A 26,251-nucleotide genomic window follows, 5' to 3' on the forward strand; every position below is an offset into this window, starting at 1 on the left:
TTATGGCTTGAACAAGGATGCGTTGCCATGAAGACCATGAATTAATAACGTCCTAATGAATCTTGTATGTCTCAAATTAAATTTTAGGTACGAACATAAAATATTCATCCCATTCGATATTTAATCAGACAATCAGACCATTTTCTTGTTGTACTAAAAATTTTTTTTTTTTTTTCATTTTCTAATCCTTGCACGATTCTATATCCCGAATCCATAAACCAAATGGCCATTGGCATAAATTTTAAAATACATACGATGATCCCTATAACCATAATCCTCCAGTGTAATCCTGGCAATACTTTCTCCTTAGTCGCAGCCAAGCTACAAGTACAAAAGTACAACAATGCACAAACGGCCAATACTATCTCTGGTGTATAATATGAATTTTTTGTAAGGATTTCTTATAGGATTTTTTGATCTGTCTCATTGAATTCAAAAATCCATTATTATTATACGCATTGCCAATATGCTAAAACTAAAAGCGGGATCCGTCTGGAAGTCATGAATTTTAATAATAATTCTGGCTGCGAAAGCTTCAAGTCTAATATTTTACGTGTAATACTTAAAAACGTTGGACCTGGTACAGCAAGTAGATACGGACTCTACAGCGTCAGACATTGTAGATCCGATGATTTTCAGGAAAATCTGATCCTAGTATCCCAGCAGGGTCTCGTTTTCTGCCAGGTTCAATACATCGATCACGTGCACGCCTAATAGCAGCACGTGTTGGTGATTACGCTCGAGGGACTGTGGCCAGATCGGGTCTAGGTAATTGCCCGAGCAGTGGTCCCACCCCCTCAGCAATCCCTCAAACCTCCAGCAACCCACCCAGGGTTGGTACAGCCCTGCTACCTATACGATTGATTGGTTAACATGCCTGGCTCACCTCCGGTCTGGCCTTGATTATCTATCTCTACTGGCTGTCTACAGCTTTGCCTATAACAGCTTATCAAGCTTTTGAATCGACGCTGTTGATAACGCAGAAAATAATTATTCCCTCTCAGCCATCCTTTAAATTTCAATTAAAAGCAATCGACGACGAGATATATGGAAATTGGAAATTCCATGGATCGAGCATTCTTGATACGCTTGATGTTGATATTAATGTTGAGAATTGCGGATATTTGAGTGAAAAGTGGATTTACAATTTTTATAATTTATTTCAAGTCTTACACTGTCATTTTGCCTGACACTTTTTTTATTTACTTTATGCTCGAATTTATATTTCAGACCTTTGTTCGGGGGTGGTTTCCTGGGGTTGTGGAACTAAAATTTTTTTCGGGTTCCAACTTTTTTTTTAATTATTTGACAGATTCCAGTTTTACAGGTACACTCACTACCCCTAATTCCTTCACGTCGAACGACTTTCCCAAACGCCTTATTGCCTTTTTTAATCGAGCCGACTTATTTCCCTTGGGAATCTCGGACTTTCTTCTCAGTTCGGTACGCACGTAACCACCAACCAAAAGTTCTGACATTCTCACGCGTGGCAGCTGCTTTTTTTATTTTTCATATTTACTCGAAAAACACCATCAACAATATATTACGAAAAGATTTCTCGACCTTTCCATAAAAACCGTCGTATTAAAGTTTAATGATATTTCGTAACAGTTTTTTCAGCCCAATCCAAATTTTGAAAATATCCCAATTGACAAAATCCCAACGAGCGACCCTCCAACCAGAAACTACCCCCTTTTTCTCCAACGTAACTTTGCCGACGATTCCTTCAAATTTCAAGAAAAGATTTCCCTCCCTCTCTCTCTTTCTTTACCCAGCACCACCGTTTCCACCCCATTTTTTTCTCTCCTCTCATTCACCCACGCTAACGCATCGAAGTGCGCGTGTCTATTAAAGCACAAGAGTGACATAATACTCGCCACTTAAAAAGGGTTGCCGTGTGACCAGACAGGCGAAGGGGTGTCTGGTGTCTCAAGAGCACCACTCTAACGTTGCATCATACAGATCCCTGAACATCCCTCGCGTGTTCACCCAAGACAAATGCACACCCTTATATAGGCGCATCTGCCTGTCTGACTATCTACCTACCTATCCACTAGCATACGTGCCTGCAAGTCTGGCCCTTATAGCACGTATCCTACTTACATCAACAGCGTGCACATATTTATACATAACATTTATATTTATACATATATTTATACATAAAAAAATTAATTATGAACCCATATAATTTACATACGGTCCATTGGGTCATAATTAACGGAAGTTACGAAAAGTCAAAAGCGCACCCTTATACCCACCCTTACTCGTCTAGCTATCATACCTATTTAGTATTGTACGTATTGAAAAGTCTGGCCGTATCTACTTGCATGGATAGCATATATCTATATATATCCGAATATATCTATAGATGGATCGTTAAATGTACTATGCTTAAATAACATTTTTAAAACGTCTAGACACGAAATTCCGTCGAGGCTGACATCTTTTATTTTTTATTTGCAAAAAAAGTGACTTTTTATTGCAGATTGCACGACACTGTTACAAAAATCTTTTTTTTAGTTGTTTGTAACTCCAGCTGATTAACTCCAGTTAATTTTATTTCTATACCACTTATTACTTTAAGGGGATACTCTTGGTTGGAATTGAAGTGTACAGGACTATTCAGTCTGAAAGCATCACCCGAAGTCAGCATGTTGAATTTTATTTCTTTGGTGTAACCAAATTGGTACGTTTTTATTGAATGACCCTGTATATAATACTTGCAGATATTTATATTATTACCTTGTGTTTAGTTAGACAGATATATCTACAAGTAAAATATATGTTAGAGGGCCATCTGTATATGAATTTCAATGCAGAAGAGTCCCCTCGATATCAAATTTGATTCTCGACTTCGCTATACTTCAATATTAGTAATTAACTACTTGTTCATTGCTTAGGCTACGTTCCGAAATTGACTGTCAATACTAAAAGTATTTTCATGTATCTATTTACCTGCATGCAATTGAGCGAAATGCAGCAGCAGCAATGAATTTTGAAATGCACCCTTAGGAATTAGTAATGGCGGCAAATACAAAATATCGAATACTTGTTCAATGGATAGTACATACGTGTACGGTGGTAAAAGGGGTGGTTAAAATAAAATTATTCCATGGCATAACCAGCAGAGCACCCTTATTATATGTACGTTTAAATTCGACTTTTTATTCCTTAAGGGTTGCTCTCCTAGGGCTCATTCAAAACCCTCGATTCGTTTGAAGCACCAGTTGGCAAATCGTTCGTGCGGTCGTTAACGTAGAAGCTTTCATTGGGAGTTTCTTAGTCGAGCGTCTTGTGCCCACGAGGGGAGCTGGGCAGGGGGTTGATTTTTCTTTATTCGCTGTACGTCATTTTAGGGGATGAAAAGAAGCAGCCAGGATTACCTATAGCCCGGTGGAAAAATACACAAAATTTTATATTCACGCGGGATACTCTTGTCGCCCTCCCGTCTTTCCACCCCTGAAAGACGCGAAATACAATTTCACACCACCCAATGGCGACCAGCCCTCCATCCCCTATCAAGCAAGAGGGATAAGGGAAAAAAAAGAAATAAAAAAAAATCGGAAAATAAGGTAAAGGTGAATCGGCTTGGTCGCGCTACCCCTCGCTCCTCAAGAAGGCAGAGGCCCAGCCACCTCTCCATTGCGATTGGGGTAGTTTTTCCCTCGCGCCCTCCCAAACTCACCCCTCACGGGATTTCACTGCGAATGCACTGACGCAACGCGTGAGGGTAGATTTACAAATATACGAGAGGCAAGGAACGCCGAGAATTTACAAAAAAATTTAAGCCTCTACGGCATCCATCAACCCCCGATGTGACAACCACCCCTCGCAGACTCACGCCAACCCCTGCGCGTTTATCAGACACATTATATAAATGCAACCCTTGAAATATATTCTTACGGCTCCGGGAAAGATATCCGAGAACTCGGGATGAAAATTCTTATATGGGTGTTCTTTCTTCGAATAAGGGTAGTTTACAAAAGATCACGTTAACCTTACTCGTCCTTTCGCACCTAATGAAAGGTGGCGACACAAAATTACGATATTGCAAAGCGAACCGAGTTACTCATCTTTCTTTCTAATCAACCTCGGACCATTTTTCTTCCCTTTTCTATTTCTTACCTGTTGAAAAAAAAAACCGCCATAAAAAATACTATCGACGTCATTTCTTATGCGGCATTCAAATGATCCTTGTATGCTGAGAGCACTACTGACAAAACATGTATATATATTTATACACCTATATACTATTTCCAGTTGCACCACACTCGACAACCCCTCTTTATTAAAAATGAAATATTCAGTGTTGTTACGGCGCAACCTGCCCGTTGCCGATGCTAATTTTTAATGCCACCATCTCGTACGTCTCCCTATAACGGGTTTAATTAGAGAACTTAGTTAAAAACGGCCATTATTATACACCCTGGTGAAGTAGTGCAATATGCTAAAAGTTGAGTATACTCAAGTGCATATAACTTGAGACATTAATCCGATACAGTGCCATTAAAACTTTATGCCTTTTGGTGGACGAGGTAATTTTTTTTTATTTAAGACAAAAAATTTGTTTTCCTATAATTTCACAAATTTTTTTAAAATCAAAATCCTATAGGAAATTTTTGTAAAATGCGTATGGCTTTTGTCTTTAAACAAATTCTATTCGTCGTATGTTCATGTGTGAACGTTGTCACTAGACATGTATCAATTACGTCACGGAATTTCATTACGTATTGACATTCCTTTCCAGCTGACACGTATTGACATAATCACGTTTCCTGTCAGTGGACAACGAGCATGACAGACTGCAGTGAACCGACTATCAGGTAAATTCAACGGTGGGATTGAATTCTCAACCGTCCTCTATTTTTTTTAAATGCCTAAATGCATTTTCTGCACAAAATGTACGTAGGGTTAAAACCCGTATGGGCTCGCGGTATCATTAAAAAATTCAATGGGATCAAAGGACCAGACACCTTTTGAGCCATACGGAGTTTAAATGGTACAGTGGAAAATTCATTATAGGACATAGGCTAAGTCGTCCCTATGCATTTATACGTGAAATTTAGCCCTGGGTATAGGGATAAAATAATTCTTCATTAAAAATCGTTTTCATTGGTTCAAATCAATTTATTGTTTTTTAATTCTTTGTATACTTTCTTTTAGTATAATTTAGGGGTGTTTTTCTTTTAGAAAATCCAATCTGGTCTTGACTCAAGATTGCGGAACGTGCACTGCTCGTATGGGATGTGATAATTATTTTGGAAAGATTGGGAATTTAATTAATAAGTGTAAAGACGTTTTTGTCCCTTTTAAGGGGTGTCAAGGTGTGCGAGAGCAAAGGAAAATTGGGAAGGATTGTTTAATCGGATCTGATGTACGTGAAGTTAGTGGAGCAAGAAAGGAAGGAATTCTTCGAACAGACAAATACAAATATGATAATGCAGAACATGGGCAATTTGAAAAAAGAGAAGAAAAACGGCAAAATCTTTTTTGCGATGATAAAGTTGATGGATTTAATGAAGATGATCGATCGATCAAAGGATTATTTAGAAATGTAACGTCTGAACAAGATATGAGTGACTCTACTAGAAGATGTGACTCTCGGGTGGCTGATAAAATTTTGAAAATTACTGAAAGCAAGAAAATTGGTAATTCAAAAACGGATATACATTGCGAAACGAGAATCCAAAGAGTTTGCAAGAGAATCAAGAGAACGGCATCCAAGAAAATAGGTTATTTTACAGTTAATAAATGTCTTGATAAGGAATCTGATAACGTGAATGACATCATTAGTAGTCACGGATCTATAGACTCAGACACTGGTACGACTAAACAATTTTTAAAAAATATTTTGGACTCTGCCTTTTTGGGAATTGAGAAAAGGTTGAAAATTCAAAGAGATGATTCTGAAACGTGTGTCAGTAACAAAAGTAGCAGATCGAGGAGTGGTTCTAGACATAGAATTAAGAATGTACATTCCAGGGAAAGCTTACATGGTTTTGGAAAAAAATCGCAAAATTGTGGAACCAATACATTGACCAATGATTTTTCGAATATTCAGGTGTGTCATAATGCTCATTGTCCACTGGCAAGGAGGTGGTAGAATTTTGAAATTTTTAAAAGGGATAAATAATCTTTTCAATCATTTTTGATAATCAACTATTTTGAATACTTGGTTTTTTTATTCTTTATAGTTACTACCGTAAAGGAATATTTGTTTAGTATCTTTGTAGTATCAGCTAATTAAAAATATTTTTATACCAACTCTGCTCAAATTTGTTGAATTTACCCCGGCAAATTTTAATGACGAATTGGACGAGTGTCCTCCTCTTATATCAGACGCAGAGTTAACTCCGATGAAGAATCGAGTTTAACTCTGTCATAACCTCCGTACACTAACCAGTGTCGGAGTAAAATTTTTGGAAAAATGGCAAAATAAAATTTTTATCATAAATTTATCAACCCTTAAAAAACCGTATTCGACGCAAACCGATGGAAAAAATCAGGATAAAATGTTGAACCAAATGGGAAGATGAGTAATTCCAAGAAGGATAATAAATCAAATCAAGCAAGAAATTTTCAAAAAAATTCAAGTAACGTGACAATTTTGGTTAAAAGATCCAGTAACGAAACCCTTGATAAACCATTGAAAAGTGAAAATTTAAATCGTGAATGTGGCACTGGCAAATTTATAACTGTGAATTATTCCAAAAAAACTTATGGACCTAAACTAGTTACGAGAAAAAGTGCAAAATTAAGGGAAGAAAAAAATCATTGTCAAATTCCTCCGAAAAATAAAAATTTCAACGCACTGAATGTGCTTGATATAAATTTTAAGAAAATTTATAAAAACTATGAAAAATCTTCACTCGCTCACAGGCCGAATGATGAAGTGACGCTGTTGAATTTTGGCACGTGCAAATTCGCCAATTCGATGCGAATGAACAAGCAGGAAGTATCAGTTTGTCATAGTGGTTTGGACGCCGACGTCGGTACGTCAACAATGGCGTCGCCAAACGACGAAAAGCTTTTACCGAGTCCAACAAACTCAAAATGTTTTGATAGTCCGAGCCATACTGGCAAAGAGGACAAAGAACGTGTTTCGATATACACCGGAAACAGAATGTCCGAACACGTTACTAAGCACCAAAAGAATCGCAAGACAATAGCCGCTACCATTGTAGGAAGTGACGTCATTCAGGATCGTGACCACGTCTGGACGCAGACGCAACAAGGGACGTCGTGTGACGTAACCGGAATCGGTGTGAGCACTGAGGATCGTGGATCAAATTTATCCAGCAAGACTTCAAAATTTGACAGTTCTCTTCGAAAAAGTAAAACTAAATGTAGAATTTTGAAAAAATGAAGGAAAGAATAATAAAAATGGAAAAAGGACAAAGAAAAATAGTCTCTATCATTTTATTTGGGATAATATCAAAGTATTGAATTTTTTTGATCAGACGAAAATGTTTTTTTCCAATAAATGATCAAACTTATTTTTGGCAATAATTATTATGATGTAATTAGACTTTTTTTATCTGTCAAACACATGTCAGATGACTATATATTATTTTTTTGTTTCTGCGTCATTTGTCGCGCAGAAGACATACGTATTTTGGCTTTATGACATTTTGGTTAAATTCGCATTTTGAAATTTGAACATAAATAAAATCATTCGGCTTAAGCAAAAATTATTGTCCAAAAGACTAGTCAAAATTTTAATTAATCGGAAGGTATCGTTGGATGATATAGAATGCTACCATCACATCCTAATTCGCCATACTCAAAAACTGTAAATGGAATCAGACCCGGAAAGTAAATATAAAAAATGTCATTTATCAAAATAATTTCATAAATTGTCAAAATTATTAAATCACAGTAAATATCGACAAGTCAACGAGCAAAAAACCCATATGAGAGCAATAGACGTCAAGTGAGAATCATCATTACAGATATCACATTTCTAAAGACTGAATGTCATTCGCTTTAATAATGAAAATTTGCAGAAACATTCATCAGGCTCATAAAATAAGTAGCGAATATCCAACTACAGAGACGTAAGTACTGTAACGTAATTCTGTAACTTGTGACCCGACACCGATAAGAAAACATACGAGAAAGCTATCTTCGAGAACCAACCTACGTTACCTTCGGCCGTCCACCCGTCGTTCGTGCATCCGCAAGCCAGGCGGCCGACAGCCAATTCTTTTTTCACCGGGAACTGACGAGCCGGTATAACCTGGGAGTTGGGGTGGAACAGGCCCAACTCCACCAAGAACGAGAACTCTGACGGAACCTATCAGACGAGGCGATAGCTTAACGGATCCTGTCGATTTTTGGGGACGCGTAAAATCGAGAAACGCAACTGGATACACGAACGGGAGCGGACGGTTACGGAAATGCACGGCAGCTCAGGCTGCTAGGTTTGAGCTAGAGAGGGTCGGAGTAAGAGTCCGGCAAATAGTGCGAGAGACAGAGAGCGACGAATCGAGAACGTATCAGAGCGAATCTTAATTATCTATCGAGATCCCTTCACCAATTAGTAAATTGGGAGACTCACCGGAGCTGGTGCAGCTAATCCGTGGAGGCCGAGAACTGCATCCTTAACTCGGGCAGGAGGTTCCTCTCCTGCCCTTAACCGTATCAAAACTACCTCCGCCCGCTCTACAGCCCTTTGCCCATCTCCAGCGGGGCGCCGGTATCTCACCCGGGCTTCTGCCGGTCCGCGGAGACGTCTCCGTCGGGTACTCTCCTCTGCCGGGCAACTCGGTACGTCGAGAACATCTCCCCACGGCAGATTCGAGCACCTCAACCTCAACTAAACAATAACGAAATCTTACGAGAGCCTTGGCATAACTATACGAATCAACCCGAGAGCGTAGTTTCTGAGCAGGGTGGCGACCCGAAGGGAACCAGAAATCGAGAACGTTATCTGTATCGGTAACCCGAGCCGCCTTGGGACCGTGATTCGAAAAATCACGTCACAGTACAAATCACATATAAAAGCCAAAAAAAAATTACAAAATATTTTTTAGAAATCCATACCATCACCATCACGATCATCACAGCCACCAACGTCATCAGCAATATCATCATCCAATGATAGGAGAACAACCAATAATCCGTTCAATAGGTAATACCATGAAATACTTTAAAATGCCAAAAAAATCAAAAACTGGATCATGAAAAAAAATTAATTTTGACAGATACAAACAAAATTCTTGTACAAACAACCCCTAATATCCGTACAACTTCAAAACCAAGACAGTGCACAAATTGCTGCGGAGGTCTGCCAGGATGTGGACCAGGATCAGGTCTGACAGTAACAAACTCTAGGCAATCTGTCCAAGGGCAATGCTGCTGTCAAAATAGTAAAATCAAAATTCATCATTATTCATATAGCAAGGATCATTAATCCATATATAAATTTCAGAAACAACCGTTCCACAAGTGTTCATTAAACATTCTGGAACCATGAACATCTCCCACGAAATTCCATTCTGTCCTGATGATAAGCGTCTTAGGGGTGGCGGAAGTACAAATAAATTTTCATACCCAAGGAACTTTTTACCTTCGTCCACCGGAAGTACCAATGAAGAGACAAGTTGGAATGAAGATTTTGAAAAAATTTTCAAAATTGATAACACCAATATACGTTCCCGCGGAGGATGTGGCGGATGCAATTTTCCGCAAAGCATTAAATCCTATTCCGCATACAATTCCGCTTCGCGTGATCAATGCCAATCATCACCATGGCCCTCGGCATTCAAATATCCAAGAAGACGTCCTTGTCCGCCATTACTACCGGTCTGTTTCACCCAACGTAAAACTTGCGCTCCTGAAAATTTTCAGGTGAGTACGAAAGCATGTTGTCCTTGCGGAGGATGCGGAGGAGCCGCGTGTAGCGATAATCCTGGAGGCGGACAAATCGATGGTGGATGTTGTGGCGGAGGCCACGTCAAACCACTTCCTTGCAAGTAAATGAGAGAACAATTTTTTATTGACCCATTTTCATACTTGGTAAATACGTATTAATACTTGCTAAGGTGCAAGTGTCAATCCTGTAAGGATTTTCATCCTTGTGGAGGATGCGGTGGACAATCGTGCGGGAAGATTTATAGCTGCGCAGGATCCAGTGGAGGCACCTGCTGCTTTCCAAGGAACTATAAAAGAAGATCCGGCCCGGAATGTTGCGGCGGAGGTAATTCCGGATGCGGTGGTTGTTGCTGAAAAATTGAAAAATACCTTAAGAAATATTAAAAAATGTATAAAAAACAAAAAGGTCTCATTGACATAATAAAGAATTAATTACATTTTTTTATGCTTTCAAATATCTTTTAAAATTTTTTATCAAGACAGTCTCCAGCAAAGTTAAGGGGGGCGGAAAATTGGGTGACGTCATAATTTATATTAAATTACAAAATATATTTGAATTATATTAAATAGACTAAATTTGAAACCTAAATAGATGCGACGAACCGGAAGTCTTTTTACACTGCCAAGATATTTTTATTAAAAATTGTTTTGTTTCTAAAATTTTATTTTTACAATTTTCTCAAACTTCCCACCTAAGTACTGCTCCTTTATTCATCCCCAAAGAAAAACTACCCTAGATACGTGTGTTGGTTTAATACGTTCCATTAGGGGTTTAGCAATTTTCGGTTTTTCTACATTCCAAAATGCAGGCAAAATGCGCTAGAAATATAATCTCTGATAGTTCCACCGTTAGTTGCTGGACCAGCAACAGCGCCAGCAGTAATGACGGCAGCAACGGGAAACTCGTTTAGCGTTACCTTAAGATGTCTACACATAAGTACACGGTCTGGCTAAGTGCACCGGTTGGTACCTACTACTTAGAGGAAAAGTTCTTGGTGCTTGAGAACTCGGTACAGCGTAAAGCCTTCAGTGGCGTTTTTGGGAGGGTGGTTTTTTGGGGTAGCGTGGGTCGGGTTTCAGGAGTAAAATAAAGTAATAAAGGCGGTAAAAGAGTTTCGTCTCTCGACCGAGCAAAAGGCCATGTCGAAATGGCAGCATCCGGGTTTGGGTTTTATTGCTGAACAAGTACCAAATGTGCTTTCCCCATTAGGATGGACCATCACCCTTGACGTTTTCATTTATTTTGTCTTTAAATCTTATTCCGTTATCAGCCAGATCTCCGTTATTTTTCAAATTCTCCCCTTTCTCATTTATCCGACGCAACTGCAGGTAAATCCAAGCTTTTTAAATTAATTTCGTAACTTTGATTTTCCTTTCCGCACCAAAAATCCCATTGAGAAATCCTTACTCGATATAACTTCCACGAAATGTCCGAAGGGGTATGTTTTCTCTCTCTTAGTCTCGGGCAAACTTCCAAAATTCTTCTCAAGGACGGAAGATACCGTTTAAGGGATGAAACTTCTGGAAGTGACTTTCTAAAACGTACGGCCACTAGTGACGTAGCCATATCCAACCATCTTGAGAATTTATAGTTTCCTGAAAAAAAAAAAGTAAGAAAAAAGTCGAAAATGGTATAAAAGTAAATGGTCCATTCTGGATGAATGCAGCATCCACTGAAGCTGCAGAGCCGACGATTATACCCACTTATCCCAGCGCTCGGACGCTCGTTGCATTATGCAATACCTTCCCTTGTCCTTTTTTCTCACCAAGATTTTCAGCATTAATCATCGTCCTATGAAAACGACCATAACGCAGCCCCTGATGCAGATGGTGGTGGATGATGTCCCCGACGCACGTGATTCAAGACGATGTGGTGGATGAATTTTCTAGCCTGGATTCCGCACAGCCCAGAACCAGGACCCACTTTCCTGCGGGATCATTTGCGAACCCTTCGCTGAAGGATGACGACGTGTGGCCCACGTTTCGGCATTAAGAACACACGTGACTCCATCGTCCTGCCGAGTCGTAATCCTGGCAACTTGAACTTTAATTAAAGCTGGATACTCGAACGTAGCGTGAAAATCTCCAGCGTCCTTGGCCATATACTATATACAGGGTTATTCAGTAGAACCGCACCACCTGAAGTTAGCGCGCCTATTTGAGTCCTATGCTAAAGCCATATTCAGGTGGTGCGTTTAGGCTGAATAACCTGGTATACACAATATATAATATGTGTATATATATATTTAACAAGTACTTCCCTCTATTGGTCCACTGATAAAATCAAGTTGATAGCGTATTTTTTATGAAAGTGACAAAAAGTTGCGATAAGAAAAAAAAAATCAAAGAATAAAAAAAATGCAATTAATTTTTTTTAGATTTAAGGTAAAGTGAATCTTATTGCAAATGAAAATATTTGAGATAAGATCTTATCGCCATAGAACTAGAGGCCATCAGGCTGTTAGGTGGAGGCGTCGTTTAATTATATTGCACAAAAGTCTCAGATTTAGTTTCATGAATTCAGAAAAGACCCAATCTCCCAGAACAATACCGATCCTTGGTAAATCCTGGAATCAACAGAAAACGTGCCGACAACTGATAAAGAACAAGGGGTGAACAAGCAACCCTTTTGTTCTCAAAACTGAACCCGGCGTCTCCTTACTAACAATAAGTTCCGGAAGACGAGGAGTGGGACGCCCGGCGTCTCGGGAACGCGTCCGACTCGGATGAGTTTTTATTTTCGAAAAATCAAAGTAACAAATCTGATGAATATTTAACGGAGGTTTTTCTTGTAGAAAGAAGAAAATCGAGGAAAGAGATGCTGGCTCATTATCATTCCGTAAGACGTGATGGACCTTGGGAAGGATGGAGTCGGTACCTGATAGTAGGTGAAGAGACGAAGGATAAGGAAGGGAGGTATCTTGAATAATTTAGCCTTTTTGAAAACCGCCACTAGCGACGGAGTTAGAATTCAATAAAGCGTGACGCAGGATAATTCGCATTTCGCATTCCGTTTGCGTACTGGCGGCTCTGCGAGGATTCGACGTTCCGACGTATTTCTAGATACGTCTGCACGATTGCATTGGTATGTCGACAATTATTTATGAAAACCAACCCTAAAAAGAAATACGGACAATATCATAAATAAGCTTCTATAAGGATGATCCCCCCAAAAAAACATGTGTAAAAAATTATGCCAAGCACAGGAGTTCTGTGAATTCTTCAAAGAAAAAGTATTGAAACATTATTTACTTGGCGGGTCCGTGTCAGGAATTCCAAAGTAGTTACTTTGAACGTACTATAGTAGTATTCTGAAACTATAAGTTTGTCATTAGACTTTTGTCGTGATTATTTTTTACGAGTTATTGCTAATATGCTCTATATAGAAAGTTGACGTTGGTTTTGAGTTTGAAGACTGGCATAATGAACGCAAATTCATATCAAGTAATGCACGGATCCGCCAAGTACCTGATAAGGAATTAGCTAAAGTTTGATTGATTATAAAATGACAATTAAATCGTATTTTAATACGAGAAGCCATAGTAATATAAAATAGTAGCAAAGACGTTATAGACGACCCATTTCACAAGATTATTTTCTACTTTCTTCATTTTCTTGCCAACTTCGAATCTCCTTTACTCTGTTATCTTCAACGTTTTCCTTCTTCCCGCTGATCATCCAACCCGCCATCAAAAGTCTAACTTTAAACACTTGCACTGCAACTGGAACTACAACTTTCACCTACATTCCACTCGTACAAAACATCAGAGTTTCCCAATTTTCCTCAAGGTATGTACTACACATTTTGAATTCATCGTTAAATAATTTTCGCTATTCTCATTGTCAGACTTTCAGTATCTGTAATTCTAGATGAGTTTTTGGTACAGTAAATTCGGCCCACCGACTGCTTAATTCAGATATGCAACAATATAACAGTCCACTATATTTGCGATACATCGATCCGGAAGGTCCGCACCATGTACGGTTGACCGTATTTGAGGTAAGACTTGATGAGTCTCTTGATACTGAAATATCAAAGTCAAAAAAATTTCTATATTTACTCATCGACCCACCATCCTCTTACCCCTTTAATATTTTGGTCATAAAATTTTTCAAAATTTTCATAATTATTTTTCACGACAATCGCACACCCGTGTCGTCAGGAATATTCATTCGAAATTTTGACAGGCGTCGGTCCCAACGTTCTTAAAAAAAATATATAACCCCTTTTGCCAGAAAGCTTTTTCCCGGTGCAATACAAAAATTACTATCCGCGTCCCGACGCCCAAGTGCATCCAATGCACCCATATCCTTCGACAACGCATACTAAAGGGAACTTTCGAGGGCTCGTAGAACGAATGAGAAATTTGCCGCTAAAAATTCACCCGGCCTCGGCGCGAGACGAGGCGACACTTATTACAGGGATTTAAACCACGTGTCTGGTGCGGATGCTGTTAATTCGGAGCGCCCTGGAGGGCTTAAGAGACGTGATGGGGTAGGAAAGGTTGAAGGGTAATAAGGGAGGGTTCATGGCTCATTGAAAAGGAATGAGGAAAGAGAGGTAAAAAATTTTGAAAAAAATAATACATTAAGTAGGGTGTAAGATTATGGTGCACGATTTTGAAAATCTGACGTGACAACCCCTGAATATTATTTGATTGTGCATCTATCAGGCATATTATTATTTTTTGGTTGAAATTTGAAAGAGAAAAAAAAATATTTAAGATATTTAAAAGACTGCACAAGCAGTTTTCAAATATATTATATTGCACCTTACGAGTGAAAAATTTTAATAGCGAATTCAAAAATTCTTTAAACACAGAATGCGTACTGAGGTCAATGGCCTGAAAGGGAAGACAAAATTTCACTCGTTTTCCATGAAAATCTCGTAATGAATTTTTCTAATCAAACTCAATTAAACGAAATACGGGTATGAAATGAAAATCGCTCTACTTTACCGACTGTAGCTACCAGTAGCTATGGCTACTGTTATATCTATATGAATACAGCCACGAACCATCCTTTCTCAGAACCAATTTCTATCGGAGCCCGACTTCCGGTTTTATTCTAGAAGGACGTGACGTAGTCGAGGACACCGGAGATTGCCGTACAAATGAATCTGAAGTATTGGCAACGAGAATTTCCTGACTGTCGTCCGTAATAATTCATAATGAGAATTTTCGTTGAACGAAATATCTAAAAATCGGTTAATTCCTCGAAGCGTTTCTACTATTACGAAAAATAGTCAGAGTCGCTATCTGTGACTGGACCAAATTCTTTAAAATCTTAATTTATATTATTATTTAGATATTTAAAAAATATATATTCGTCCCTCATGCACGTGTGCATAAAAAAATCTACACACTCTCCTATGTAAATTAAAGAATTTCACCTTTTCCTAACCTAACCTACTCAGATACCCTTGTACACTTTTCTTATATCCTTAATGTCGAGGTCGCTCCTCACGTGCCAATGAGAACTTCCGGAATGACGTAACGTCCAAATCGAAAAGGCGAATCGTAAATCGAGAGAAATTCAAAGAGAAATAACAAGACCCAGTTCGTAGATGCTCTCTTAACGTGGTACCAAGAAGAAGAGAGGCGAAACGTTAAACGCGAACGAAATAAATTGGCGCTCGCGTGTTTACACGTCGACAAAATTAAAATTCCTCAAGAGCAGGAAAGCAGCCGACAGTTTAGCCGCGGGAGCGCCGGCAACCTCGAAGGAGAGTTGTGTTTAATTAATGACCGGACTAATTAAAAGCCCTGAAGAAAAATATACAACGGCCAAAAACCTGGCCAACGGTGGCGCCACTTTCAAACACTTTTCTTCGATACTAATTCATAAAGGTTCCCATCACCTTCACCGCCTTCCGCCCCTCTTCCTTCTCTTTTAACTAATGACTTTTCAATCTTCAAAATGGCTCTCCACTTACTTTACTTATTTGCTATTAGTTTCCTTTGACGGTGACGTCATTCCTGTTAACAGTCATAAATTGTTATAAAAAATTTTTCATTTTCAAAATTCTATATATGCTTCATTTAATTAACGTGGATTGTAATTATTTTAAACAACCGCTTTTGGCTTTATCTCTGTATCGCAATGCTCTTATCATTTCCTGTGATTAATAAGTTTTCTTGGATCGCTATTGAACAATTTTTTGTTATCGTCAATTGGAAGCGTTTTGGTTAACATAAATTATAATATGTAAAATTATATTTGACTACTTACGTTACTTGGTTTATTAAACAACGGTTTTTAAAATTTTTTTTTCGTGTCCTTTTTTTGCCACTTTTTTGCTCGTAAAATTTTATCCTATAACCGCGGTATATTTATACACGTATAATCGTATATGACGTATAAGGGAAGTTCATGAAATTGTTCATTTCCGATGGCGATACGTATACAGCGATGCATTAAAATGTTGGATTACTCGAAATCGAAAAAAATAAAAATATCGTGTATCAAATTAAAAAAATAAAATTAATTAACTAAAAGAAAAACGTTAACCCCATTACTCAAATTACCAAATAGATCCGCAGTACCCACAGCTTTTCAGGTACAAAAACAAAAAGTTCATAAGAATTTTTCATCGAGTCAGCGACCCGAAAAAAAAAGCTCAAAACCACATATGAAACGAAGACCTTTAATCTGCGAGTTGAATATCTTCTTTGCATTCATGGCAGGGAGCGCGTTATATTCATATATGTATAATAGTAGTACCATATATGCCCGTGCATAATTATACTGGAGTGGCGCCACTGTTTTACTGCTACCTACAGCTCGCAAGGTAATAATTAAAACTGCCTTTCCATAAGAGTAAAATATTTTTTTTGGATTTGTAAACCAACCCCCGGCCATCCCTCGTAGCTAACCCCTCCGCCAATTCACTCTCTCATTATCTGTTCTTCTCCCTCTAGCCGCTGGCAAACATGCCCACGGTATATACGTATAAATTACATGGAGGTAAAATCCATCTGCTTTTATCATATGTGTATATACGTATATACATAATCATATGGATCCTATTTGTACATTACGTCGACACGGCAGTCAGTTTTAGCTACTGGAAATGTGCTGTAATAATGTATTATCCTGATTTATAGGGATACCGATCAGGATCCTTAGTTAATTAGATTAACTGATTGGTACGACGATAAAATTTATTTTGATTATACAAAATTTCGAGATTAACTTCTGTTGGATGATAAAGGCGGAATTTTGTGTCCGCTTTGGATTTTCGTGATGCACTGTGAGAAATTTATTAAATGACATGGCGATGAGAATAATGATAATTTTTCGATATAAATATTTGTAATTTGTACATTTTGATAATATGATTATGATTATTTTGTACGATTCTCGTAGTATATAAAAGTGTATATGCTTGTCGGCAACTTCAATTCTTTATTGGATATAATCATTCTCAATGCGAGGACACGTATTATCGGTACTTTTTGGAATATCTTGATAATGTTTTTGACATTGGTTAAACGCAATCAGACGATACGTATGAAAAATGTATGTAGGTCAGCGAATTGTACGAATAAGGTCAAAGGGCATCGAGACAATTTTTGAAGAAAAAGAATTGAAATATTTTTTTTTGAGATATCAATATCTTAAGGCAACGCCGTAGAGTTCTGCGAGAAATTCGCGAAGCTTGATTAATCTTTGGCTATCGTATTTTTGTAAAATCTCTTGCTCGCGATTCAGTCGTCTTTGGCGGACTTCCGGTGTCCAAATGCGCGGCCATCTTGTTTCTATTTGTCTTGGACTGCCCAGCCATAATTTGTCGACTAATTGCAAACAGCGTGGTAATTCTATTTCTAAAGAATCTTCAGCCATGATCGGTACCACCTTGTCGATTAAATCGGCACGGTTGTACAAGTAGACTAGCGACACCAAGCGGGAACAAAATTCATCTCGCACAAAATCGTCGGTAAGGTAGAAAATTAACTTAGTGGTGCGACTTGCGAAATTTTCGAAACTTTCAAAAAAATCGGCACCGATCGATACACTGTCGTTATAAAGAATACCGATGAGATTTGCATTTTTATAAAGTCTCTGTAAAGTTTGACGAGCAGCCTCCTTATCGTTTTCCGTCGAAATTATCAAAAAATCGGAATTTTCATTTCCAACTACAAGCGGTAATTCTTTATCCAAACGCTTGACAATGCTGGTTAATGATAATTCTAATTTATTTTCAGACACGTTGATTCCCATAGTTTTTAGGATCGTTATCGACGTTTCCAAAATGTTATCACTATCTGTAGATAACGATACAATTTCACTTAACGATTCTCCATTATGCACAGTCAATGTCTCTGGATTTGTATTTTCAAAAATTGGTTCAACGTTGTAGGATCCTTTCTCTTTAAAAAAACAATTACAAAATCCTCTCTTAACTTGAAAAATCCAACCATAAAAAAAACCGCAATTCATATTAACAATGTTAATAAAAAGTCCATTTAGCTGATAACACAAGACAAGATCAACAATTGATCTAAAAGAATCTACTCAGAATCGGTCACAACATTAGTAACAGGTCCGTTATGAACATTAACAATTAAATTAATTTGTGGTCCAACATGAACATCCGAAGATCCCTCAACGTTCACATACTGCTGCGTCTGTTCTTCACTCAGTGTCCATTCCCGTCTCGAATCTTCATCAGCACTGATACCCAAGCCACTAATCAAAGATTCCACACCAGACACAATACCCTTAACCGGTGTAACCGGTTCCGAACAGTTTGGTAGTACCCCTCTAGCAGTGGCGCCACCAATAAACAGTTCATCCTTATCCCCAGAACCGCGACCAGAGATCATGGACGCGACGCTATCATTAAAGTTCAAAGAGGTCAACCTGTCATTCTCAAATAACAAATCAAAAGATTCATCGCTCAAAAGACGTTTAGAAAAATTTTCACGTTCCTCAAGATAATTCAGAGCTCGCAAAATTTTAGTGCCCTTCACTTCCGCCGTATACGTATTTCTTATTCTTCGAACGACAGCACGTGGCTCTGACAAATTCAATCCAGCCACCCCGATCAGCGGCAGAGGTATCCTAGGCGGAAGGCGTCCCGACGCTTCAACAAAGACGGGCACACACCTATCACGCTCCTGTGAAATTCGCGTGAGCAAACTTTGAAAAACTGCGGCGCTCTGTAATCTACGACAGAATCTATCGGCCGTGAAGTCTTCAGTGATAAGGAACATAATCTTGGTACTGGAACTAATGAGGACGTCGTATTCTTGAAATATGTCACCGCCTAAGTCACTTCCGGCCACGCGACCACATAAACCTTGATCACGTAGGACTTGGACGAGTCTCTGAGCGAGATCGAAATCGTTATCGCTGGCGATAACGCAAAAGTCAAAAAATTCTATTGGGGGATAATGACTGTTCAATATACCGATGACACGTTCCCTTTTTAGGTTAGGTAAACGATCCACTTCGTTAAGCGCCGAACAATGCTCTCTGTGATACAATTGTAATTCTTGTTGAAGTTTGTTCACTTTTTTGTTCTCGTACAGCTCCACTTCGTTACAGAACACAAAGGTACTTTGCTCCGCTTCGTTTTCACTGTCGTTTCCATCGCACCGTTTCACTCTTGGTTCCCTAGTGAAATTTTTCTCCTTTTTCGTACAACATTTTTTTTCCTCTTCGACTTCTGTCTGATCCGCCACCAATTCATTCACTGATGAGATGAACTCCGGAACTTTAGGTCTGATCCATCTTTTCTTCAGTCTGCACGGCTTCCACAGCTTCTTCAGGCGCTCGAACATTGCTTGACTAATTATGTTCTCAGTCTGTGTGGCACGAGAGACGCATCGCGAGCGTCATGAGCGACTGAAGAAGATAAGCATATTTCCCACTTTCTTGGGAATCCCCGTTTCACATATAAAACGTTACGTCACTTCGATTAGTCAATGTACATATATATATATATATATTCACTCTCAGACATACGTGTATCAGACAGCTGTAGCCTCAACAGAAATCATAATAAAAAAAGTAAACATAACCGCTTCTTATTATCTGAATAAAAATACATCCGTGACTTGGGCTATCTTATCTTTTAAATATGCTATAGTGAAGTGAAAAAAAATGCCTGGATGATTTAATTCAAATAATTATGGTTCTCGTTGAACGCCATCATAAATTTGGCAAAGGTCAAAGTTCATTGACTCCAAGTTTCGATGCCTCTTGGAAACATCATTTTTTGTTTATCAATTTTTCAAATATTTTTATACAATTTTAATAATTACACCTGGTCCTTGCTGTGTTGAATTTTATTCTGACTAAACGTTTCACTGTATGCGTCGTATAGAGCAAAATTTTCTGTATACTAGGTTAAATAGTTAACACGTATGATTATTATCAAGAAAAAATTCTAATATCGAAGTAAATACAATCTTACCATAAAAATGCCTTTTTTTGTATTTCTTCATTTTTCTCAAGAAGTCACGTAAGCGGAACGGATCCAATCCCTGAAGTGACTAATGTAAGTGAAGCCTGTGTAGGAATTATAATCACAGCTGTTATCCTTGACTGGACTAACACTGACTATACCACGTAGATACCATATTCCTTGCATCTCAAAACATAGTCCTCCCCCACTGTCGCCCTCGCAGAGACTGGAACCTATGGGGAAAAAAAATAAAATAAAATTCAAAAATTTATCTGACATCATTCTCACTTCTTATATACGTACCATTCAAATATCCCGCGCAAAATTTGTCGGAGGTTATGAAAGGACGAAAATCATTTGGCACCGTCGACAGACACTCGTGAAACGGTATAAATGGTAAATTAATTTCCTGCAAATCCTCGCTGGGTAAACCACTTCCCGTTTTACCCCAACCAACAGCCTATTTGGTATATTGGAAGAATTGATAAGATAGCGTAATTAGATAAATAATCAAAAAATTTTTTCTTCAATGACCTATTCAGTTACGCACTTTGCCACTTTGCCCAACTTGCAATTGTTCTCGCTCGTATTTATTGTCCCAGTCTAAACAAATCGGTCTGACCAACGCTGTTAATACAAAGGGTGTCGATAATTTAAGTATAGAAATGTCCAAGGCAAAATTTCCACGTGCTCCCATGTATCGACTGGGTAACTCGATTTTTTCGATATTCGATTTTTGCACGTAATTCTCAACAGCTGCCCAGCTGCGATTTTGTTTACCAGCTGCAACTGCATAATTCGATGCGTCCTTAGCCACGCCGTTACCTTCGTCGTAGAAGCAATGAGCGGCTAAAATGAGAAATTTTTGTAAGTAAAAAAAAAATTGATTTGCCGTCAACTCACCGGAAAGAACAAGATTGTTGCTAATTAGCGTCCCGGCGCAAATTTGTTCGTAATTGCCGTTGTGTGCTTTTTCATAGATACCAACGTGCCAAGGGAAGACGCCAACTTTGGCAGTGAATCCATTTACTATCAAGGTGTTACCATGCGCTACAGCAGTTCCGCATTCTGTATGAGAATCAAAAAGTTTTTCATATTTTTTGGAATTTCATATTTTTTTTTAATCATCTCATTTTTTTTAATTATCTCTACGTCTCTTACCTGGAAGACAACGGAATAACGGACGATCCCAAATGCCGTCTTTTAAACACGTCAATTCTCTGTACCCAGGATCCTCGTACAAAGAAATTTTGTATGAACTCCTACAAGCCAGTGTTGCTTTTGTATCTGGTACAAGTGTACCTTCGCAAGGTACAATGCTGCCTTGATATGTACAGGTTATGTCAACACTAGTACTTTTGAGTGGGGGACAAGTTTCTAGATAGAAAGAAAGTAAGTGAAATTGTTTAAAAAATCAGGAAACAAGAATAAACAATGTTCCTGAGGTTGTTGAGTTGTTTAGAACAATGTTTTTGGATGATCAGGTATATATACAAAAATACTTACTCAAACATACCGGTGGCTTGTACCATTCTTGGTTGAGACAAAAGGATATGGTATTGCCTTGTAACGTGTAGCCACTGTCACAGGTGAATGTAAGGATACTATTCTTGGGTACTTTGTCACCTGGTACTTTGCTACAAGGATTTGTACAACCACCAAGCTCATAGCTTCCGCCTTCCGGCACTTCCGGAAGTGTGCAACCCGTTACGGCTGCTGACGCTTCGGCAGGAGCGCTAGTGGGGATAGATAGAGGATAGAGGATAGATAGATAGATAGATAGGATAGATAGATATAGGTATGGATGGTACAGCAATTTTTTGCTATTGTTGTAATTTAGGAAAAAATTGAAAACTCACGTGGAAGTTCCTACTTCTTTACAATTAAATTCGTCGCTACCGTCTTGGCAGTTTCGCACGTTGTCGCATCTGACGAGGCTTGGGAAGCATTCACCACTTCCGCAAGTGAAGTCGCTTTCTCTGGTGTTTGTGATAGAATATTGGGTTAGCGTGATTTTTAGGTGGTTTTATTCAGAGAACTTACTTGCATCTGTTCCGATTGGTAACAATTGGAGATGATCCAGGAGTGTTGGTAAGTTGTTCGTTGTTTTGTCCAGATGAAACTTCATGACCAGGTGGTTTAGGTGGATCCTGATCTGGTTGAAATTGACCTGGGACTCTGCCATGACTAGGAGGACCTGGAGGATCACCGTGAGCTCCAAAGCCTGGTCTTCCTGGACCTGGACCTGGTGGATCGTTATGATTTGGTGGTTCATTTGGATGGCCTTGATGTCCTCTTTCTCCCGGTGGGCCTCTACCACCCGGAGGTCCACCGCCCGGAGGTCCACCGCCCGGAGGTCCACCACCTGAATGACCACCACCTGGATGACCACCACCAAAGTTACCATCTGGAGAACCAAATTCAGATCCGACAAATCCTCCTTTCTCGGGTCCTCCAGGTCTTCCGAAACCACCTCCTGGTGGTCCACGTCCAGGACCACCAGGTCCTCCGAAACCACCTCCAGGAGGTCCTCTTCCATGACCACCAGGTGGTCCCATACGTTTCCCACGCACATACGGGTCATCTGTTGCTAAATTTCCACCTAGAAATTTTTTTAAAAATTTAGTATAAAATTTACACTGTTTCTAAACTCTTTCCAACAATCTAATTCCAACTACACTCTCCGTTGCTTCTCGACCTATTAAACTCTCCATTAAAATTTTTTTCAATGCGCAGAAATATTTTAACACGTGGAATTTTTATTGGACTGACTGAGTCCTTGAACATTGTAAATAGCGTCAAATCTATGATTTCCACAAAGTTCACGGACCACTCAGTTTACGCAATACATACCATCTTCATCGGTACAGTCTGATTCCAAAACAAGTACATTAAAACAAAAAACCGTTACGTCCCCACTCTGGTCCACAGATCTCTAACGATCAAAGTCCAAAAAATATTAACCAAATAAAATCTTCAACGATACATAAATTTTTCAAAAATCCAAACCCACGTTATCATCCATTATTACCCATACAAGTCATTACCAAAAAATGTATTAACCAAATCAAATCTTCAACGATACATAAATTTTTCAAAAATCCAAACCAACCTTATCACCCATTATTACCCATACAAATCACTACCAAAAAATGAAAATTTCCAAAATCCTAATTACCCATTTTGAATCACAAATTCCAATTAAACGAATTTAATTTACCCGTAAAATAAAAAGCACCCTGTGTCATTCAAACAGCAAAAAAATCACCAATAAATCATAATTAAAATGTCAAAAAACCTATTTCCACCTCCAAAATTTCTCTGACCCAAAATTCTTATCCGTAACCACAATTAATATAATATATTTATCTGCGTTACTCACATGGTAGCCACAAAGTCAAAATTAATACACTTAAATACACTATAACATCTCTCATGGTTCTCCGACTAAGAATCTCTGCTCATCACGGGTCACTCACGATTCCACAATCTACACTAACGACTATCCAGCATCAAGTACGTAGCAGCTTCGCAATCAAACCGTCCAGCAGTTCCTTTGGATGCCCCACGCAGGTATCACTGATTGTGCCATTGGTAATCATTGACATCGTCACCTGGTCTACAGTTCCGAAATATAGTAAATTGCATAACGTCCTATTTTATAAAAAATATATACAGTATTGTCAATGGAATTCAACACACTAAATAGATAAAAAAATAACGAGTTAACCAACTCATATCCGCGAATCATGATATTCAATAGTTCGAAAATTTCTTCAAATAATTAAGATACATTACAAATGATTGTTTAAATGGAATTTTTAAAGATACGTCAATCTTGATATTTCACGTGTACAACAGAAAACCAAAACAATTTTATTATAGTACTGAGCCTATTATCGGTGATTGTTGCTTTGCTGCGTAACTGTTCTTAGCTCTGCGTATAATTTTTTTTAATGATGACGTAACTGATTCGGTATTCAGTTTGTTTTCAATGATTATGCATGTGCTTGTTATTGCTGTTGGACATTTTTTAGTCTCTTTTGAAGTAGTGATACTGTATTTTGTATTTTGTTTTCATTTATTTGACAGTTGATCGATGACAGTACCACGTGGTAATTTTGAGTAGGTTCTTCGTATGTATTTTTATTTGTGTACTAAACGACGGTTAAAGGCATTCTACTAACGTTATTCATAAATTTGTGCAAGAAGATGGACGTTACGCTTCAGAAACATAGTTGTAAACATATATATAGAGTACCAGATGGTTTGCAAGAATTGTGTAGTGACATCGTGCGCGAGGTTATGGAGAGAGGAAAAAAATTGGAAATTTTGAACGAAAAATTATTTTGAAATAAATTTCGTTCATTTTTTTTTAGGTACTTCGCACACAACCAGAGGATATATATTGTTTCGTGGCAGATTACGTGGACGCACTTTTAATCACGAGAGAGAATGCCAAAGGTGAAATAATATTTTTTTAGAATATTAAAAAAATATTGTATCTCTTAAGCAATTCATTTTTATTCCCAATAATCGCCCAGTCGCTGTAAAGGTAGTAAACAACGTTGTATTAGGAAGCGAATCGATCGTCGCCATTTTACAAAGTACAGGCTTGAAATTAGATGGGATCGCCTTGGCTTCCAAAAGAATTCAGGTTAGACGCGAAAGAAGGAGGGAAAAAGGAAAACAGCGATAATTAAAAATTGATTGATTTTCATAATGAATATAAAAAATGTTATTCCCAGAAAGCTTTTCAAGTCTACTTGGAATTAATGGAGACCCCTAACGAACAGACACGTAAAGGTATTTATGATTAAAAAAAAAAAGTAGCAGACAATATTTTCAAATCCAAATTTTTTTCACAGAAACAATTTTCGAGGAACAAAGTCGGCTATCAATTAGCAATATTTTGGAATCTACTGGGACGTCTCGAGATCAGGCAATCGAAGCAGCCACAAGGATACAGGTCGAAATTTTTTGTAAATAATTTTGGTAATATTATAATTTAATAAAATGACGTCACGACAGGCAGCTTTTCGCGGCCATTACGAAAGACTTCGTATGGGTGAATTACGTGGGGAAATTCAATGGCAACGTGCTGCCAGTAATACTTTGGAAATTTTGAGAAAGGCTGGGGTCTCCAAAGAAGAAGCTACCAACGCAGCCATTTTGATTCAGTCAACCTATCGCGGTTATTATACCAGGCGAAATATGAAAATGAAATTGGGTAAGTGATTTTGAGTAAATAAAAATTGATTATTATTTTGATCCTATTTTTTTATAACGCCTGTAGATGGGCGGTACGAGGAAAATCGTAAAAATAAAAAAAATAAAACTTCCGAAGAATTCGGGGAAACTATTCAAACTGTTACTTGGATCAATATGATGCATGAAAATTCAGGTGTCACCGTGGATAAAGCCAATCAGGCTGCTACTGTTATTCAGGTATGATATAATTTTAATTTTTGAATAAATGTATTTAATTATTTTTATTCTTTTTAGGCTTTTTTTAGAGGATATCGCGTTAGGCGGGATAGTAAGAATATCAAAAATTCGGTGACGTCAGACTCAAACATGGTTAATGACATTTTGGATAACATACGTCAAAGGGTATTCGACAGTGTCATGTCACGTGGCAATATACCCAAAAAATTTGGGAGTCACGAAGAAGTCAAAGACATCGCCGACAAGATTCAAAATGACATTAAGGAACGATTCAGGTAGCTGATAAAAATGATTAAACAATTTTAATTCCAAAAAGAAAACATTACAAATAAATCATATCTCTTTACAGCAAAGAATCAATAAGTAAAGCTCAAAATAAAAAAAAATCAATAATGATCGTGGAAGATTAAAAAATATTGATCTCAAAAAAAAAGGAAAAATTCAAACTCTACCATACTGTTCTCAAAATAAATATGCACCGCGTTGCGATAAGCCTTGTAAAGAGAATTTGGT

At 38.1% G+C, this 26,251-nt stretch overlaps 5 protein-coding genes across 10 annotated transcripts; 3 read left to right on the forward strand and 2 right to left on the reverse strand.

Moving 5' to 3' along the window:
• Window positions 1-4,637: 4,637 nt before the first annotated feature.
• On the forward strand, window positions 4,638-7,465 carry LOC112494038. 2 transcript variants are annotated; one of them, XM_025082816.1, is made up of 2 exons: window positions 4,638-4,823; window positions 5,191-7,465. In XM_025082816.1, exons 1-2 carry the CDS (start codon window positions 4,795-4,797, stop codon window positions 6,101-6,103), a joined length of 942 nt encoding a protein of 313 aa, XP_024938584.1. In that variant the 5' UTR covers window positions 4,638-4,794; the 3' UTR covers window positions 6,104-7,465. The 2 variants fall into 2 exon arrangements, with proteins under 2 accessions (XP_024938584.1, XP_024938585.1); XM_025082817.1 differs by lacking the exon at window positions 4,638-4,823 and adding an exon at window positions 4,830-4,999.
• Window positions 7,466-7,599: 134 nt separating this feature from the next.
• LOC107265536 lies at window positions 7,600-10,306 on the forward strand. The gene is made up of 7 exons (XM_025082811.1): window positions 7,600-7,815; window positions 7,880-7,933; window positions 8,007-8,057; window positions 9,036-9,133; window positions 9,207-9,371; window positions 9,434-9,977; window positions 10,047-10,306. The coding sequence occupies exons 1-7, from the start codon at window positions 7,754-7,756 to the stop codon at window positions 10,228-10,230; spliced, it is 1,158 nt and encodes a 385-aa protein (XP_024938579.1). The 5' UTR covers window positions 7,600-7,753; the 3' UTR covers window positions 10,231-10,306.
• A 6,712-nt stretch (window positions 10,307-17,018) lies between these two features.
• Window positions 17,019-20,426, reverse strand: LOC112494036. The gene is made up of 2 exons (XM_025082809.1): window positions 20,300-20,426; window positions 17,019-19,757 (listed from the first exon to the last, which is right to left on the reverse strand). Exon 2 carries the CDS (start codon window positions 19,662-19,664, stop codon window positions 18,390-18,392), a length of 1,275 nt encoding a protein of 424 aa, XP_024938577.1. The 5' UTR covers window positions 19,665-19,757; window positions 20,300-20,426; the 3' UTR covers window positions 17,019-18,389.
• On the reverse strand, window positions 20,098-23,800 carry LOC107265533 (modular serine protease). The gene is made up of 9 exons (XM_015735091.2): window positions 23,673-23,800; window positions 22,334-22,892; window positions 22,150-22,269; window positions 21,797-22,026; window positions 21,452-21,667; window positions 21,194-21,358; window positions 20,841-21,139; window positions 20,594-20,750; window positions 20,098-20,523 (listed from the first exon to the last, which is right to left on the reverse strand). The coding sequence occupies exons 1-9, from the start codon at window positions 23,725-23,727 to the stop codon at window positions 20,336-20,338; spliced, it is 1,989 nt and encodes a 662-aa protein (XP_015590577.1). The 5' UTR covers window positions 23,728-23,800; the 3' UTR covers window positions 20,098-20,335.
• On the forward strand, window positions 23,692-26,216 carry LOC107265527. 5 transcript variants are annotated; one of them, XM_015735081.2, is made up of 9 exons: window positions 23,692-23,884; window positions 24,670-24,754; window positions 24,835-24,947; window positions 25,039-25,096; window positions 25,159-25,259; window positions 25,322-25,520; window positions 25,587-25,738; window positions 25,796-26,013; window positions 26,088-26,216. In XM_015735081.2, the coding sequence occupies exons 1-9, from the start codon at window positions 23,726-23,728 to the stop codon at window positions 26,146-26,148; spliced, it is 1,146 nt and encodes a 381-aa protein (XP_015590567.1). In that variant the 5' UTR covers window positions 23,692-23,725; the 3' UTR covers window positions 26,149-26,216. The 5 variants fall into 5 exon arrangements, with proteins under 5 accessions (XP_015590567.1, XP_024938580.1, XP_024938582.1 ...); XM_025082812.1 differs by having other exon boundaries at window positions 23,692-23,863; XM_025082813.1 differs by lacking the exon at window positions 23,692-23,884 and adding an exon at window positions 24,470-24,592.
• The last annotated feature ends 35 nt before the right edge of the window (window positions 26,217-26,251 follow it).

Source organism: Cephus cinctus, unplaced genomic scaffold (genome assembly GCF_000341935.2).
Source record: "Cephus cinctus unplaced genomic scaffold, Ccin1 Ccin1_scaffold0228, whole genome shotgun sequence".
NCBI classification, from domain to species: Eukaryota; Metazoa; Arthropoda; class Insecta; order Hymenoptera; family Cephidae; genus Cephus; species Cephus cinctus.

What these genes read in the sequence shown, in the direction of transcription:
- LOC112494038 (XM_025082816.1), top strand. Translation starts at nt 4,795, where the DNA reads ATGACAGACTGCAGTGAACCGACTATCAG. An exon ending in TGCAGTGAACCGACTATCAG is followed by an intron (nt 4,824 to 5,190) that starts GTAAATTCAACG and finishes TTTTTCTTTTAG; the next exon opens with AAAATCCAATCTGGTCTTGA.
- LOC107265536 (XM_025082811.1), top strand. Translation starts at nt 7,754, where the DNA reads ATGCTACCATCACATCCTAATTCGCCATACTCAAAAACTGTAAATGGA. An exon ending in AATGGAATCAGACCCGGAAA is followed by an intron (nt 7,816 to 7,879) that starts GTAAATATAAAA and finishes ATTAAATCACAG; the next exon opens with TAAATATCGACAAGTCAACG. An exon ending in GCAATGCTGCTGTCAAAATA is followed by an intron (nt 9,372 to 9,433) that starts GTAAAATCAAAA and finishes TATAAATTTCAG; the next exon opens with AAACAACCGTTCCACAAGTG.
- LOC112494036 (XM_025082809.1), bottom strand. Translation starts at nt 19,664, where the DNA reads ATGTTCGAGCGCCTGAAGAAGCTGTGGAAGCCGTGCAGACTGAAGAAA.
- LOC107265527 (XM_015735081.2), top strand. Translation starts at nt 23,726, where the DNA reads ATGGTTCTCCGACTAAGAATCTCTGCTCATCACGGGTCACTCACGATT. An exon ending in TATCACTGATTGTGCCATTG is followed by an intron (nt 23,885 to 24,669) that starts GTAATCATTGAC and finishes ATTTTTTTTTAG; the next exon opens with GTACTTCGCACACAACCAGA. An exon ending in CACGAGAGAGAATGCCAAAG is followed by an intron (nt 24,755 to 24,834) that starts GTGAAATAATAT and finishes ATAATCGCCCAG; the next exon opens with TCGCTGTAAAGGTAGTAAAC.
- LOC107265533 (XM_015735091.2), bottom strand. Translation starts at nt 23,727, where the DNA reads ATGAGAGATGTTATAGTGTATTTAAGTGTATTAATTTTGACTTTGTGG. An exon ending in CAAGCCACCGGTATGTTTGA is followed by an intron (nt 21,668 to 21,796) that starts GTAAGTATTTTT and finishes CTTTCTATCTAG; the next exon opens with AAACTTGTCCCCCACTCAAA. An exon ending in TTGCGCGGGATATTTGAATG is followed by an intron (nt 20,524 to 20,593) that starts GTACGTATATAA and finishes TTTTCCCCATAG; the next exon opens with GTTCCAGTCTCTGCGAGGGC.